This window comes from Sander vitreus, chromosome 15, assembly GCF_031162955.1.
Source record: "Sander vitreus isolate 19-12246 chromosome 15, sanVit1, whole genome shotgun sequence".
Classification (NCBI taxonomy): domain Eukaryota; kingdom Metazoa; phylum Chordata; class Actinopteri; order Perciformes; family Percidae; genus Sander; species Sander vitreus.
In genome coordinates, this window is record NC_135869.1 from 829,923 (window position 1) to 846,918 (window position 16,996).

At 44.5% G+C, this 16,996-nt stretch overlaps 2 protein-coding genes across 2 annotated transcripts in view; both read right to left on the reverse strand.

Annotated features, from left to right (window-relative positions):
• caskin2b (CASK interacting protein 2b) overlaps positions 1 to 2,227 on the reverse strand; it is an 83,371-nt gene extending 81,144 nt beyond the window's left edge. The window contains exon 1 of the mRNA XM_078269271.1: positions 1,906 to 2,227. The gene's annotated coding sequence lies outside the window, so the exon portion shown is untranslated. The remainder of the gene's footprint in view (positions 1 to 1,905) is intronic.
• A 1,770-nt stretch (positions 2,228 to 3,997) lies between these two features.
• Positions 3,998 to 11,698, reverse strand: st6galnac2 (ST6 (alpha-N-acetyl-neuraminyl-2,3-beta-galactosyl-1,3)-N-acetylgalactosaminide alpha-2,6-sialyltransferase 2). The gene is made up of 9 exons (XM_078269944.1): positions 11,550 to 11,698; positions 11,145 to 11,235; positions 10,581 to 10,752; positions 10,017 to 10,170; positions 9,665 to 9,803; positions 8,888 to 8,991; positions 8,046 to 8,126; positions 4,899 to 5,001; positions 3,998 to 4,479 (listed from the first exon to the last, which is right to left on the reverse strand). The coding sequence occupies exons 1-9, from the start codon at positions 11,636 to 11,638 to the stop codon at positions 4,300 to 4,302; spliced, it is 1,113 nt and encodes a 370-aa protein (XP_078126070.1). The 5' UTR covers positions 11,639 to 11,698; the 3' UTR covers positions 3,998 to 4,299.
• Positions 11,699 to 16,996: the final 5,298 nt, after the last annotated feature.

The following is a 16,996-nucleotide window of genomic DNA, read 5'->3' on the forward strand; positions in this document are numbered from 1 at the left end:
TCTGTGCACTGGCGCCAGGGTCGCCTTGGCGAAGCGGCACAGTTTATTGCTCTTATAGTGTAATTGGTACCACATGTTGTCCAAAACAGTTTTTTTTAAATGGAACTTTGTCACTGGCATCAGTTTGTTTAGTAAAAATCACATGTATATGAGTTGAGGTGGTTCGGGCATCTGGTAAGGATGCCCCCTGGGCGCCTCCCTAGGGAGGTGTTCCAGGCACGTCCAGCTGGGAGGAGGCCTCGGGGGAGACCCAGGACTAGGTGGAGGGATTATATCTCTAACCTGGCCTGGGAACGCCTCGGGATCCCCCAGTCGGAGCTGGTTAATGTGGCCCGGGAAAGGGAAGTTTGGGGTCCCCTGCTGGAGCTGCTACCCCCCGCGACCCGACCCCGGATATGCGGATGAAGATGGATGGACATGTATATGGTGGATAGAAAGCATTCAGTCATAGTTCTCGCAGTAACACCATTTCCTGAAGGCAACATGACTGAGGATAGTCTTCTGCCTTCCTTTGTTAGGCTGTCACTCATAATGCCACGCCCCCTACGCAAAATCAGGGCCAAAAGTCTGGAACTGAAAAAAACTAAGTTTTGATTCTGAAAACATGAAACGCGGAACTGAAAAGAATATAAAAGTGAAAAATGAAAATTAATAATTTATTCTAAATAATTCCAGAATTTAATCTAAATTTTATTCAAACTGAAAGAAAAATTGGTACACTTATTTTTAGTTTGAATACATGGTTTTATTTTTCAAGTTTTAGACCAAAACTTAAATTTTCAATTTCAAGCTTTAGTTTTTCAACTATATATATATATATATATATTTATTTTTCAAATTAACAAAACATTTGGCCCTGATTTAGCTCCATTGTGTTCCTGGTTACAACTACGTTCATTACGTAACCAGCAGCAGCCACAGAGTCGCACAGGGCCCGGCCAGTAACAGAGCTGTCATTCCCATTTCTACCCGTCATGTCCCCCTTTTTGTCCTCCATCTCCCTCGGGCGTTTTGTCCTCTCTCTGCACTGCATTCATGACAAGAGGAACAATAATATACTCATAAATTCCCCCTTCGACACTGCGGGGGCACTCCAAGTCTCAGTGAAGTGGTCCACACACACCACAGTGGACATTAATAAATCAGTGTATTGCTCACCAACAAGACTCGCTTGACAGTTATTACTCTAAAGTAAAGTTAGAGTGGTGAAGTACACATGCTGAAGCCGTTTTGTGTGTTGACACTGTATAATTAGCAACCAAGCCAAACGTTTTCATAGTACAACAAGTATCTATCTTGATTAGCATCAATATGTGCCCTTTTCTTTGATATATAGACATTGCCAAGCCAGACACCGTTAAAAATGTTACTAATTCTATATTCCCGTGCTCACCAACCCTATAAAACACACACATAATATGTATTTCCAGACTTTGCCTGAATTTACAGGAGTAAATGGCCAATTCGGCAATACTTGAAGCACTAAAAAGCACTTTTAAACCTTTCACAGTGGAAGTCTTGTATTCAATTACGCACCATATTGGGGTTAGAAATCTCTGTGAGCCAAATTGTAACCTGACATTTTTACTGAATTAAAGTGCTCCTTGGTGATGTCAAAGTACGCCGAATTCAAGATGGGTTTCGAAAGATATAGAAAAGTGTTTATTGTTTTAATAGTAAGCGTTTTTTTTTTTAGATAAACTGCTCCAGTTTGAAACGCATGTGAAGGGAGTTCAGATTGAAGCGTTCTCCGTAGCGTACAAACAGGCAAATAGCGGCCGGAGTCTGGCATGTAAACAGACCCACCGCCGACCTTTGCACCGAAGTTAGTTATCACACCTGTAAGGGCCGTTTTCTTAAATCCCAAACTGTAAGAACAAAACATGACTTTCACGTAAGACTTACCCTTTTTTTAGTATAGCATAAACTTTTCAACCCCTTGAAACGTAGCGGACCACGGTGGCAGTTTGCAGGAAAACTCCGAAGAGCTGGCACAGTAACGTAACGTTATTCCTTGTGTTGATATTCCAGAAAAGTCGAGTTTTATATTCCAGTATGTTCGCTTCCAACTGTAGTATATTGTAATTTAATCCCCCGACACAGAACTAACGTAACAATATAGCTACGTATTTTTAGCAGTTTAGTACTTTGTTCGACGCATTGCCAGTTGACGCTCCTCCAGGTTTTCCCTCCTCTACGTGACTGCCACATTCCCTCCGCTGCTTTCTCCCAGAATGTGCACACGGTGTCAAGTTACACAGTACACCACACAGAACATCCGGCCGGGACTTTCAAAATAAAACACGACAAAAGAAATATCTACTTATTACATTTAGTTTATTTTCTGTCTTTCTTTCTTTCTTTTTTATTCAACCGTGTGATGTATTTTAATAATGTAGTCAATAATAATAAAACAGTGAATCAACACAACATAAACTTCACTAATAATTAATCATGTGAGTCATTTTAAAAGCCAAAACAACTTAACTTTTATTTATTTATATAGCACCTTTAATTGTGTGTGTGTGTCTCTGTCTGTCTGTCTGTGTGTGTGTGTGTGTGTGTGTGTGTGTGTGTGTGTGTGTGTGTGTGTGTGTGTGTGTGTGTGTGTGTTTGTGTGTGTGAGAGTGAGTGCGTGCGTGCGTGCGTGCGTGTGTGTGTGTGTGTGTGTGTGAGAGAGTGCGTGCGTGTGTTTGTGCGTGCGTTTGTGCGTGTGTGTGTGTGTGTGTGCGTGTGCGTGTGTGCGTGTGTGCATGTGTGCATGTGTGCATGCTTCAGAATTTGAAGCAGAGTGAGACTTTTTCCTGCAGATGTCGTGTTTGCATGGTGCAGAACAGCCAATAGGAACTCTCTCTCTCTCTCTGAAATGTCTCTCTGTGATTGGCCAAAGTCTCTCGTGGCTAGCTTCTCTACTTCATGAGAACCCAGAAAATCAGTCATCAAGTGAAAACTGGTGCTTGGTGTCAAACGGCTTGAAGCCTGTTGTAGAAGTCTTCTGAACGCCTGGCCTCTAGCTGCCCCCCGCTGGTACAGCCGGATGACCTCCGGCGGTGGAGCTCCTCCCACAGCCGGCTCTCTAGTTTCCCCCCACCCCCTGGTACAGCTGGATGACCCTCCGGCGGTGGAGCTCCTCCCACAGCCGGCTCTCCATCCGCAGGTCGTGGTTGGCGAAGAAGCGCAGCGGCCTCATGGTGGAGTCGTAGTAATGATCCGAGAACGATGCGAAGTTCCTGGTGATGAAGCCGTAAGCAGACACCTGCAGGACCAAGTATTCAGATCCTTTACTGCAGTAAAAGTACTAATACCAAAAATATGTGTGTGCAAGTGTGTGTGTGTGTGTGTGTGTGTGTGTGTGTGTGTGTGTGTGTGTGCAAGTGAGTGCTGGCGTGAGTGTGTGCATACGTGCATTCATGTGTGTGTAAGTGCATTCGTGTGAGTGTGTGCGTGTGTGTGAGTGTGTGCGTGCGAGTATGTGTGTTTGTGTGTGTCCGTGCGAGTGTGAGCGTGTGCGTGCGGATGTGTATGTGTGTGTGTGTGTGTGTGTGTGTGCAAGCGTGCGTGCGTGCGTGCATACGTTTGTGTGTGTGTGTGTGTGCGTGCCAGTATGTGTGTGTGTGTGTGTGTGTGTGTGTGTGTGTGTGCGCGCGTGTGTGCGCGCGCGCGTGTGTGTGTGTGTGTGTGTGTGTGTGTGTGTGTGTGTGTGTGTGTGTGTGTGTGTGCATACGTGCATTCATGTGTGTGTAAGTGCATTCGTGTGAGTGTGTGCGTGTGTGTGAGTGTGTGCGTGCGAGTACGTGTGTTTGTGTGTGTCCGTGCGAGTGTGAGCGTGTGCGTGCGGATGTGTATGTGTGTGTGTGTGTGTGTGTGTGTGTGTGTGTGTGTGTGTGTGTGTGAGAGAGAGTGTGGCGTGTGTTTGTGCGTGCGCTTGTGCGTGTGTGTGTGTGTGTGTATGCATGCAGGTGCGTGTGTGCATGTGCATGTGTGCATGCTTCAGAATTTGAAGCAGAGTGAGACTTTTTCCTGCAGATGTCGTGTTTGCATGGTGCAGAACAGCCAATAGGAACTCTCTCTCTCTCTCTGAAATGTCTCTCTGTGATTGGCCAAAGTCTCTCGTGGCTAGCTTCTCTACTTCATGAGAACCCAGAAAATCAGTCATCAAGTGAAAACTGGTGCTTGGTGTCAAACGGCTTGAAGCCTGTTGTAGAAGTCTTCTGAACGCCTGGCCTCTAGCTGCCCCCCCCCGCCGCTGGTACAGCCGGATGACCCTCCGGCGGTGGAGCTCCTCCCACAGCCGGCTCTCTAGTTTCCCCCCACCCCCTGGTACAGCTGGATGACCCTCCGGCGGTGGAGCTCCTCCCACAGCCGGCTCTCCATCCGCAGGTCGTGGTTGGCGAAGAAGCGCAGCGGCCTCATGGTGGAGTCGTAGTAATGATCCGAGAACGATGCGAAGTTCCTGGTGATGAAGCCGTAAGCAGACACCTGCAGGACCAAGTATTCAGATCCTTTACTGCAGTAAAAGTACTAATACCAAAAATATGTGTGTGCAAGTGTGTGTGTGTGTGTGTGTGTGTGTGTGTGTGTGTGTGTGTGTGTGTGTGTGTGTGCAAGTGTGAGTGCTGGCGTGTGAGTGTGTGCATACGTGCATTCATGTGTGTGTAAGTGCATTCGTGTGAGTGTGTGCGTGTGTGTGAGTGTGTGCGTGCGAGTACGTGTGTTTGTGTGTGTCCGTGCGAGTGTGAGCGTGTGCGTGCGGATGTGTATGTGTGTGTGTGTGTGTGTGTGTGTGCAAGCGTGCGTGCGTGCGTGCATACGTTTGTGTGTGTGTTTGTGTGCGTGCCAGTATGTGTGTGTGTGTGTGTGTGCGTGTGTGTGCGTGAGTGTGTGCTTGTGCGTCTCACCTGGTCACAGGTGTGTAGGGCGGTGAGCAGCATCAGAGCTCCAGTGCTCGGCATGTACAGGTGACGAGTCCTGGCGTCGGTCAGCAGTGGAGACGACAGGAAACTGAGGACCAATCAAAACACAGAGATGCTGTTCAGGGAGAGGCCCTGTTTACACAACAATGCTCATAGGGGGAAAACGACCAAATATTTGATGAGAGGTGCCTTTCGTTTAGACGGCGATGGCGTTTTTGAGGCTTAAAAACGCCAATAAAAGTGAAACCACCCTCCAGAGTGGAAATCTTAAAAACGCTCCACCGTCGCGTTCCCGTCTAAAGGGTAAAAACGCAAAAGTCTGCTCCGATCTCTTTCTCGTGTGGATAGGACGTCCCTCCAGGAGGATACTGCTGAAGACATTGGGTTCATATGTCTATATATTTTGACTGGCAGGACTCCCAGTCCACGCCCTGTTGTGCCACCTCCTCGTCTGTCCAGACAACATTGTCCGCTTTGGTTGTTCCCTTTGCCACGTTTTGGTTTGGCGCTACTAGGGAGAGAAGTAGAAGGAAGGTTCTACGCTGGCGCGCCGACTTGGTGGTGTTGGGTGGCAGTGCTTCACACTACCACCTAGCCGCCTGGCGTGCATACTACATCCAATTTCACACACTTTTGCGTCACCGTATGCACGCAGATTTTTTTACAATCACTTTGGCACTAATTTCAGAACCTTGACGTCATTCTTCAAAACTCTAGACACAAAACTCACAACAAATGATCAAAATGCACATTTTTCAAAACTCTAACACTTTTTTTCATTTGCTTGGATACAATACACATAAACCAGAGATCATTTGTTCATTTAACAAAGATCAGCTGTTCAATATGACACAACTTCACATCAAAGTACTACTATTTCAAAAGGCAATTCACACATTACATTTCAGATGATTGTCTATTCATTTCATTACAATCATCTAACTATCAATCAATACAACTACTCAAAATGATAAGTAACTGTTGCAGTACTCTTAATGCATAGTTGTATGGAAACAGACAAACAATATTCCATGTTTAGATCATGAAAGTTTCAAGATAATGAGATTCATTGTCACCAATTAGTGTGGAGCATGAACCAATCAGAATACATTATCTCTAGATGTAATATTTCATCATCATTCTTTACTGTAATGTACTACTGTTTATCAGACACTGTTTCTATGGTCCCATGTACCACCTTTGAGACTATTTACAGTATTGACAGTACTGCACTGTATGCATGCACACGGCAGTTTGTGTAATTGTCACGTTATTTTTAATCTATTGATACGTGTACAACAACACGTTTATCTCGTTTTTTTCGTGGTGGCCAGCACGAAAGGGGAACCATCTATTCAGAAAGGACACCTCACACACCGGGAGGCGGCCGCTGGGGACGCGATCCCTGGTCTCCCGGGAGAAAGTCCTGTAAAGTTTGACCCATCCACCACCCCGACCAACCTCCCTACGTGGATTTTCGGCTTTTCATATTACTCCCTACCGTTTTCGTGCTGTGATCACGAAATATGCTTCCCATTGAAATACATTACTTTACATTTTCGTGCTGGCCACCACGAAAAAAACGAGAAAAACGTCCCCGTGAACACGAATCAATAGATTAAATAACGTGACCATTTCACGAACTGCTGTGAGACTGGGTTGGCATGCAGGCCATTGGAATTGCTTGTTCAATTCTGCCAAGTCGTTACTGATGATTGAGATATATCCTTATATATATATATATATATTTACATATACATATATACTTGTACCACATTGTTCGCCATGCCCGAAGGTTTTTTCCAAGATGTTTAGCTAATTGCAATGTAGATGAGAACCTGCGGCCAAATCCACAAGACGGAGTTGATGAATATGTAGAAGTACAGTAATCACTTCTTTGTTTTGCTTTTTACAGTACAAGCAAGTTGAGGAACACTGCTTGATGTTTTACAGTACTGTCTTTTCTTTTCTATTTTGTAGCTCATTATTTTGCTTTGATTCAAATAACCCTATGTTGTGATCGTACTGTATTGTTTTTCATCAATACATTTCAGGTTTTGTTCAATGATTCCACTGTGTCTGTAGTATTCTCTCTACTACTGCAGTACTTTTACAGGGATGTATTTACATCTAGTACCATAATGAAACATGTATCACCTATTTTGTACTACAATATTTAATGATTGTACGAACGATGACCCAGTCAAACTACAGGTAGCTTGTGTGTGGCTGATCTAAAGTAACGGTTCAATGGTATTTCACAATACATTAGTTTTTTTGAACCAATGATTTTGCAAGTGCAAGATTTATTTGAAGATATGAATGCACAATGCAATGTTTTGAACTTGAAATTGAGCAGCCTGTGTTACAATTGATGACCGTTGTGAGTTTTGTGTCTAGAGTTTTGAAAAATGACGTCAAGGTTCTGAAATTAGTAGCAAAGTGATTGTAAAAGCTGTAGTATGTCTGAAACCTTAGTATGAAACCAATAGTATGTGAGTTATAACAATACTATTTCAGGTAAAACTTTACAGTATGCAAACACTGGACGCATTTCGGACGCAACCCCCAATACCACGTGTCAAACTCAAGGCCCGGGGGCCAAATCCGGCCCCTTGCATATTTAGATCCGGCCCGTATGTCAATTAGGGTTCACAATAAATTTTGGCCCACCGAGTTGCGCGCCAAACCAAAACACAGGAAAGTGTTTTTTTAAACAGCAATTACCTGACATTCAAAGCAGAATATGGCAGATTTGCCGACTCAGAAATTCTCCCAGAAGCAGAGAGTTTTCATATTCAGGCTGTGAAACAGGTTGTTGTTAAAAACAATTATCATTGTTTTGCTTGATTTGCTAAATTCTATGATGGCTAAGGAACTCTTTTGATGACTTTCATAGGGCTTCGTGTCAACAAAAATGCGACAAAAAGCGTACAAAAAATGTCGGAAAAAGCAACAAATTGACAAACCACAAAAAAGAAAGCTACAAAAAAGTGACATGCAGTAACAAAATCACGTCAATAAACTCTACATGTCTGGCCGTTGATGTGATTCTCTTTTTCCCTTAGTGAAAGTCAGTTTGACACCCCTGCCCTAATCGAAATGTTCAGTAACCACGGCGACGCGTCTGACCTGTGAGTCACGTAGGAAATGAAAGCTGGGTGGAGAATCTTGAAGTTTTCAGGAGGCTTGTGACCGAAATACTTCCAGGGCCTGATGGAGACACAAGGACAGTATTACTCAGCATCACAACAGTAATTACACTTTCTCAAATTATGACAATGGCAGAAATGTGCTTCCATATTTTTGGACAAAAGCAAATTAATGCGACGTTAGAAAGTGTAAAGGATCCAAACAGTTATATTGTTGGCTAGTTTCAGTCATAATAAAACATCAGATTTTATAAACTACATGTGTTCTGTGTGCAGGAATCTGAATGTGTAAAGTAACTAGTAACTAAAGCTGTAACAGATGAATGTAGTGGAGTAACTAAAGTAACTAGTAACTAAAGCTGGAACAGATGAATGTAGTGGAGTAACTAAAGTAACTAGTAACTAAAGCTGGAACAGATGAATGTAGTGGAGTAAAAAGTACAATATTTCTCTCTGAAATGTAGCGGAGTAGAAGTAGAAAGTGGCAAGAAAAGAAAAGACTCAAGTGAAGTACAAGTACCTCAACATTTGGTACTGAAGTACAGTACTGGAGTAAATGTACTTAGTTACATTTACACCAGTGAAAATAACAACAAGAGAGACAAAAGAAAACTAAACTAAATGCTTCTGAATGTTTCAGGGTTGTGCTGCCATCTACTGGCCCTGCACAGTACTACAGGACAGACTGGAAGAGAAGAAGAACTAAATGTGTGTGTGACTGTGTGACTGTGTGACTGTGTGTGTGTGTGTGTGTGTGTGTGTGTGTGTGTGTGTGTGTGTGTGTGTGTGTGTGTGTGTGTCTGTGTGCGTGTGCGTGTGCACCTGTCCCCCTTGTCTGTTCCCGTGGCGACTGTCCGGCCCTGAACAGCTGCCGCCAACATCACGTAATCTCGCAGGTTTGACGGGATGAAGACATATTTTATCTCCTGCAGAAGAAGAAGAGGACAACAAACAATCAAACCTTTGAGGAGTTTGTTCCTCTGAGCCGTAGATGGATTATTAAATGGACCAATGGGTGGGGCCCAAAGGGTCAGGGGCCCGAAGGGCAGGGGCCCCGGGACCAGAGCCAATCAAACAACTACAAACAGACACAACATGAACACAAAGTAAAAGGCAAGAGTCACAAATGACACAAAAAGACTACAAAGAGATGCAAAAAGACTACAAAGAGATACAAAAAACTACAAAGAGATGCAAAAAGACTACAAAGAGATACAAAAAACTACAAAGAGATGCAAAAAGACTACAAAGAGATACAAAAAACTACAAAGAGATGCAAAAAGACTACAAAGTGATACAAAAAACTACAAAGAGATGCAAAAAGACTACAAAGAGACTTCAAAGAGATTTAAAAAAAACATACAAGAGATGCAAAAAGACTACAAAGAGATTTTAAAAACAAACTACAAAAAGACTACAAAAAGACTACAAAGAGATGCAAAAAGACTACAAAGAAGACTATACAGAGACAAAAAGACTGAGAGACACCTAATGACCCACACCACGATGGGGAGCCTTTCAGGTGTCTGTGCCCATAGACCCGTTGTCCCCTGACCGCCCCGTCTCGTCCCGGGTGGGTCCGTCCTGTCCCTGACTCACCGGACCCTGAGGGACTCTGGTGAAGCCGAGGGTCCGGTACAAGCTGAGGGCGTTCTTCATGGTGTTGGTGGTGAAACCGTAGAAGGAAATCCTCGTCCCCACGTCTTCTTCAAAACCTCGGATCACGGCTCCGTTCATCCTGACGGAGCAGACGAGATCACATCCTTTATGCTCATATTTCAGCTCAGAGCAGACAGAATCGGACACATACATGTAATCAAATGTGTGTCACAAACCCTGACTGTTAGCATATACTACACATTATATTCAAAATTTGAATAAAGTGTTAAAAGAAGAGTAGCTTCCAACCAGTCCTCCAAACCACACTGTAAGAAAAACACCTGCGTATCACCTGAAGACCAAGTCGTGGCTGTCGATGTTCCTCCCCTGTCGGGATCCTCGGAGGATTCCTCCGTTTCCCACCACAGCGCAGCGAACACATTGGTCCGGCGAGCCGCGCTCAAATAGACGGGAGCTGGGGAGCAGCGACAGGGTCGCCCTGACAACTGGAGAGGCAACAAGTAGTCAGATTACTGCAGGATCTCTAAAGAGGTTTACAACAAGTAGTCAGATTACTGCAGGGTCTCTAAAGACGTTTACAACAAGTAGTCAGATTACTGCAGGGTCTCTAAAGACGTTTACAACAAGTAGTCAGATTACTGCAGGATCTCTAAAGAGGACAGACAAACAGCCTTGTTTTCAGCTTGGTTTTCCTGAAATATAATATATTTTTGTCATAAATATGACAAAAATACTTTTTTCTTGAAATATTACAACTTTTTCTTGTCTCATCTGGATGAACATTCACTGGACAGGAAGGGAAGGAAAAACTGTCCTCTGAAAAGTAGACACACACACACACACACACACACACACACAGTAAAGAGTGGGATTATCGGCAGTAAAGTGAGTGTACCGTCGGCAGGGAGCCCCCTCCAGCCGTATGGAGGCTCTCGGTTCTTCAGTCGTTCCCACGCAGGTCTGGAGAACGTTCCCCCCCACTGAAGAACCGGAGCGGAGAACTGGAACTTCTCTCTGAGGAGAACATTGTTCCTCACCGCTTTCCTCAGAGAACACACTGCTTCTATCTGAAAACACAGCGACAAACAGTCCCCCTCGTTTCGGCTAGTGACGTAAAAAGCCGTGCAGAATTTGAACAGCTCACCCAGAGACTGTGTGTGGAAGCACCAGAGACACAAAATAACACCCCAAATCCCAGAAAAAGTGATTTGTTCATAATATGGGCACTTTAAAATTCCAGTTTAGACCATTATAACTTCAGGGAAGAATGGCAGAACAGGCAGCCAAGTGACAGCACTCTGATCCAATGGTAATCACTAGGTTGACAGCACTCTAGCCCTGGGGGGGGGGAAATCATATTTCAGGGGAGGCTGATGGCCCCCTTCTAGCCCCGCCCCTGCGAGCGTATCCTTTAGGAATTGTTCCGTCTGATTTGAACCCAAACTACCATCTTTCTCACCGTCTCTCCTTCTTCTTCTTCTTCTTGTTCTTCTGCTGAGAGTCCTCCAGTCCTCCAGTCCTCCTCAACACTGGCACCTGCTGCCTGCTCACTGACACACACACACACACACACACACACACACACACACACACACACACACACACACACACACACACACGTATGAGTTTCCAAAAATAAAATCCAGGAAGCAACTAAGTATTCTTTCATTTGTCGATTCATTGGTGGATTATTTTCCCATTTAAGAAGTTTGACTTTGGTTTTGCCTGTGTCTTACCTTGTTAGATGTAGGATCATTATTATATAACTTTTGTCTTACCTTGTTACATGTAGGATCATTATTATATAACTTTTGTCTTACCTTGTTACATGTAGGATCTTTATTATATAACTTTTCTAACATACCTGTAGCTGAGCTGATAGAATAAAACGGTGCAAACGAGGAAGCAGAAAGCTCCTAACAGGAAGAAAACACACTTCATAGAGACTGTCATTGTTCTTCTCCTCCTTCTGTTTTTCTTCTGTCATTGTCTTTCTGTCAGGTGAGTTCAGAGACGCTGCTGAGGCTAAAGTCCACCTGAGACGTTTATAGCCGGAGGAAAGTGTGTAAATCTCAGCTTCCTGCAGCTGTAAAAACAGGGTTTCATTCTGCCTCTCCACCACCAAAACTTTTGCAGTGCCTCCTCGCGGCCACACATGGTAACTGGGTACCTTGCAGTCCCAGGCTAAACTGCAGGGGATATTGGAGCAGCAGTGGGCCCCAGAGATGTGGTGTGCAGGCACACTACATGATGGACATGCCCTGACGCCCATCAACTATTGCCCCAGCTAAGGGCAAATAGCCCCACTGCCTTGTGGGTTAGCCTCTTGAGGCAAGACTAAGGGAGCACACCCAACAGAAAAGCAATGTGCTGGCGGTGAATAATAGGCGGGCCTAAACAGAGCTAGGTCCCGGCAGCCTCCTGCAGCCAGGATGGGGAGCTGGTCGTCCTGGGCCCACCCATGCCACCAGACCTACCTCATCATGGTGAAGATAGTGCTACTGGGGAGAGTGCACCCCCTTTAGCACTTTAAAAGATTTGTTGCGCAGGTATCCACCTCTGACCACGGTGAATATTACCTGGATCTACACCTGGTTGAAGTCTGGCGGCGATGGGGTGTCTGACGACAGGGGCAGGTTTGAATAGACTGGGAGCTCTTAGTCAGAGCCCTGCATGTCAGCGGCACAGGGTATTAGTCGCTAACAGCTGGGGCTGAGTGGCAGCTGTTCTTGGCAGACCCTCATGCGACTGAGCAGCGCTATTCAGGGACCGCAATGCTCACCTCAAGCTGAGGAAAGGCCTAGAAAAGGTGGCCTAAAATATGCCCACTCACCTCACACCTGGACAGGATACCGCGCCTGTCGGGTCATTCCACTTCTGCGGTCGAAACAGAAGAAACAAATCCTACAACCTTAAACTGGCAACATGGAACATAAGAACCCTCCTGGACTCTTATGGCAGGTCTGAAAGACCCCATAGAAGAACAGCCCTGGTTGCAGCCGAGCTGAGATGCTATGACATTGACATTGCTGCCCTGAGTGAAATCAGGCTCCTTGATGAGGGGTCTCTAACAGAGGAGGGCATGGGCTACACCTTCTACTGGAAAGGCTATCCACCAGGTGGACAACATCTGCATGGTGTCGGACTGGCCATTAAGAACACACTACTGCCAAGACTCACTGAAACACCTGTGGGCATCAGTGAAAGACTGATGACCCTCCGTATCCCCCTGGTGAAGAACCGCTATGCCACACTTCTAAGTGTGTATGCTTCAACTCTACCATCTGACAGTGAGTCTAAAGACTCCTTTTACCAGATACTGGATGAGGCTCTCCAACAGATCCCCAAGAGCGACAAGATCCTCCTGCTTGGAGACTTGGGGGCAGAACAGTGGGATATGGAAAGGAGTACATGGCAGGCATGGGATTGGTCAGGCCAACTCAAATGGCATGAGGTTACTTACCCTCTGCTCTGAGCACGACCTGACCATAACCAACATCATCTTCCAGCAAAAGACCAAATACAAAACATCATGGATCCACCCACGTTCCAAACATTGGCACCTGATTGATTATGTCATCGTGAGAAGTTCTCATAACCTGGGCCATGAGAGGTGCAGAATGCTGGACAGATCACCGCATAATCATGACCAAGGTCCTCATGAAAGTGTGCCCCCCCATGCAAAAACGTGGACCCAGCAGGAGGCGTTTAGACTGTGGCCGTCCAGAAGTCACCGCTACAAGGAATGAGTCACCCTGGCTGAGAAACTAGGGGAGCTAGAACTCTTCCTGAGGGGTGGAAATACCACAGAACAGCAGTGGACCTCTATTACTGCAGCCCTTCATGAAGCAGCAGCCAAAAGAAATGGGCTATAAGAGCAAGAACCATCAAGACTGGTTTGATAACAACTCAGAGCCCATCCATAACCTACTAAGCACCATGCACAAAGCACATCAGAAAACCCTAAAAAAAAAAACTTATCCAGCACCGCCAGACAGCAATGGCAAAAAGCTCGTCGGGAAGTGCAGAGAACTCTGCGGACCTTACAAAACAAGTGGTGGATGGAGAAGGCACATGAAATTCAATCATTTGCTGACAGAAATGATATGCTTTTACAATGCAGTCAAATCCATCTACGGCCCAATAAGTCACCACATCACTCCCCTGAAAACAGCAGATGGGCTTAAAGTCCTGAAAGACCAGAATAGCATCCTGGAGAGGTGGGCTGAACATTTTGACACCCTACTAAATCAGGACTCTGATGCAGACTATACCATCCTGGATGAACTGCCTGAATTTCCTCTTATTGAAAACGTTAGCCAACCTCCAACCTTCCTGGAGGTTCTGTCAGCTGTCCGCTCCCTGAAGTACAGCAAGTCTCCTGGCTCTGACAATATTCCTGCAGAACTGCTAAAACAGGGAGGGTATCTCTGCACAAGAACACTACACCAAGGTTTGGGCTGATGAAACCATCCCACAGCAATGGAGAGATGCCAGTATTGTCACCATACAGTGGGGCAAAAAAGTATTTAGTCAGCCACCAATTGTGCAAGTTCTCCCACTTAAAAAGATGGGAGAGGCCTGTAATTTTCAACATAGGTACACTTCAACTATGAGAGACAAAATGAGAAAAAAAAATCCAGAAAATCACATTGTAGGATTTGTAATGAATTTATTTGCAAATTCCTCGGGAAAATAAGTATTTGGTCACCTACAAACAAGCAAGATTTCTGGCTCTCACAGACCTGTAACTTCTTCTTTAAGAGGCTCCTCTGTCCTCCACTCGTTACCTGTATTAATGGCACCTGTTTGAACTTGTTATCATTATAAAAGACACCTGTCCGCAACCTCAAACAGTCACACTCCAAACTCCACTATGGCCAAGACCAAAGAGCTGTCAAAGGACACCAGAAACAAAATTGTAGACCTGCACCAGGCTGGGAAGACTGAATCTGCAATAGGTAAGCAGCTTGGTGTGAAGAAATCAACTGTGGGAGAAATTATAAGAAAATGGAAGACATACAAGACCACTAATAACTCCCTCGATCTGGGGCTCCACGCAAGATCTCACCCCGTGGGGTCAAAATGATCACAAGAACGGTGAGCAAAAATCCCAGAACCACACGGGGGGACCTAGTGAATGACCTGCAGAGAGCTGGGACCAAAGTAACAAAGGCTACCATCAGTAACACACTACGCTGCCAGGGACTCAAATCCTGCAGTGCCAGACGTGTCCCCCTGCTTAAGCCAGTACATGTCCAGGCCCGTCTGGAGTTTGCATTTGGATGATCCAGAAGAGGATTGGGAGAATGTCATATGGTCAGATGAAACCAAAATAGAACTTTTTGGTAAAAACTCAACTTGTCGTGTTTGGAGGGGAAAGAATGCTGAGTTGCATCCAAAGAACACCATACCTACTGTGAAGCATGGGGGTGGAAACATCATGCTTTGGGGCTGTTTTTCTACAAAGGGACCAGGACGACTGATCCGTGTAAAGGAAAGAATGAATGGGGCCATGTATCGTGAGATTTTGAGTGAAAACCTCCTTCCATCAGCAAGGGCATTGAATATGAAACGTGGCTTGGTCTTTCAGCATGACAATGATCCCAAACACACCGCCCGGGCAACGAAGGAGTGGCTTCGTAAGAAGCATTTCAAGGTCCTGGAGTGGCCTAGCCAGTCTCCAGATCTCAACCCCATAGAAAATCTTTGGAGGGAGTTGAAAGTCCGTGTTGCCCAGCGACAGCCCCAAAACATCACTGCTCTAGAGGAGATCTGCATGGAGGAATGGGCCAAAATACCAGCAACAGTGTGTGAAAACCTTGTGAAGACTTACAGAAAACGTTTGACCTCTGTCATTGCCAACAAAGGGTATATAACAAAGTATTGAGATGAACTTTTGTTATTGACCAAATACTTATTTTCCACCATCATTTGCAAATAAATCCTACAATGTGATTTTTCTGGATTTAGTTTTCTCATTTTGTCTCTCATATTGAAGTGTACCTAAGTGTACACTTCAATTAATTGCATATTTTATAACATGATTAAAATTCTATTATTTTGCATTTCAGAACAGTTTTTAAGTACAATCGAAAGCAATTTTTACCAGTGTATCTTGATTGGGAATCAAATGAATGCAAAGAGTTACTTTATGAACTTGATTTTAAGATTTGTAATTATTTATTTACTGTAAACAAAAGAAAAATGTATGAATCTGTCATTATTGCACAATTTCTCCAAGTACCTAACTAAAAAACTAAAAATCCCTATCCTTACCAGAGTCAATATAGTGTTTAGTAACTCCTAAATAATGTTGATTACTCACTGACGTCTAGTGATCACCGGTTAATGAGCAGCTCATTTCTGCACAAGTCCGTGTTAACACAGCCCACCTCCACTCTTACCCGGCGACAGAGAAACAGGCTGGATAGTCCGGTACACTGTCGTTTCCACAACAACAAAAACACAGCAGTCTCTGAACTCACGTTGGGAGAGAGTTCAGAGATCCAATTTTTTTCTTGTTTAAAAGTAGTGGCTTCCGCCAATATTGAGTGAGGAAATTCAAGCCAGGCCAGACATTCTCTGGACAGGCGTGGTGTCGCTGCTATTCATATGCTTATTAGAGCCATTAGCACCTCCGTGGTGTCGCTGCTATTCATATGCTTATTAGAGCCATTAGCACCTCCGTGGGAGCTCTCCACATACGTCATGGTTTGTTTCCGTCAATATGTGGCACAGACGAACGCGACGTTCACAGGCTGTAAATTGTCGCTAACTGCCGAAAATCAAGGAGATTTACGGGCGTTTACGGGGACGAAAATCCCACTTTTCATGCAGTGATGTTAACTGGCAATCCCAATCTGTGGCAGAGATAGTGGCAGTGATGTTTCCTGTTTCCTGTACGGGACTCCTGTGCATTAAATCAACTAATCGATTGGTCGACAAGATCATACGATTGTTAGTCAGCGAAAAATTTATTTCATTGAGGACAGATCTTAACAGAGTATTTCTACACTGCGGTACGTATTACTAGTTTCAGTGAAAGATCAGAGTACTTCTTCCTCCTCTGTTGAAATCATGAGAGAGTTAATGTCTGTTGAAACCAAAATGTAAAATGTATTTTAAACCCAGAACGGCCGTCTTTGCAATCATTCTTTAACCAGATAATTTATTTGTTATCACAGTGAAGTTAGCTGAAGGATACATGTGAGACTACAGACGTTTTTATACCAAACACATATTCTGTTTATGGAAATAAGATTCATTGGATTATATACAGAACAAGAATAAATGAAGAAAATACCTTAA

Bases quoted from the DNA above. Each gene is read 5' to 3' on its own strand.
- st6galnac2 (XM_078269944.1), bottom strand. From the start codon at position 11,638: ATGACAGTCTCTATGAAGTGTGTTTTCTTCCTGTTAGGAGCTTTCTGC. The intron at 10,171-10,580 runs GTACACTCACTT...TTGCCTCTCCAG, and splicing joins GAGGGGGCTCCCTGCCGACG to TTGTCAGGGCGACCCTGTCG. The intron at 8,992-9,664 runs GTGAGTCAGGGA...CTTCTTCTGCAG, and splicing joins CCAGAGTCCCTCAGGGTCCG to GAGATAAAATATGTCTTCAT.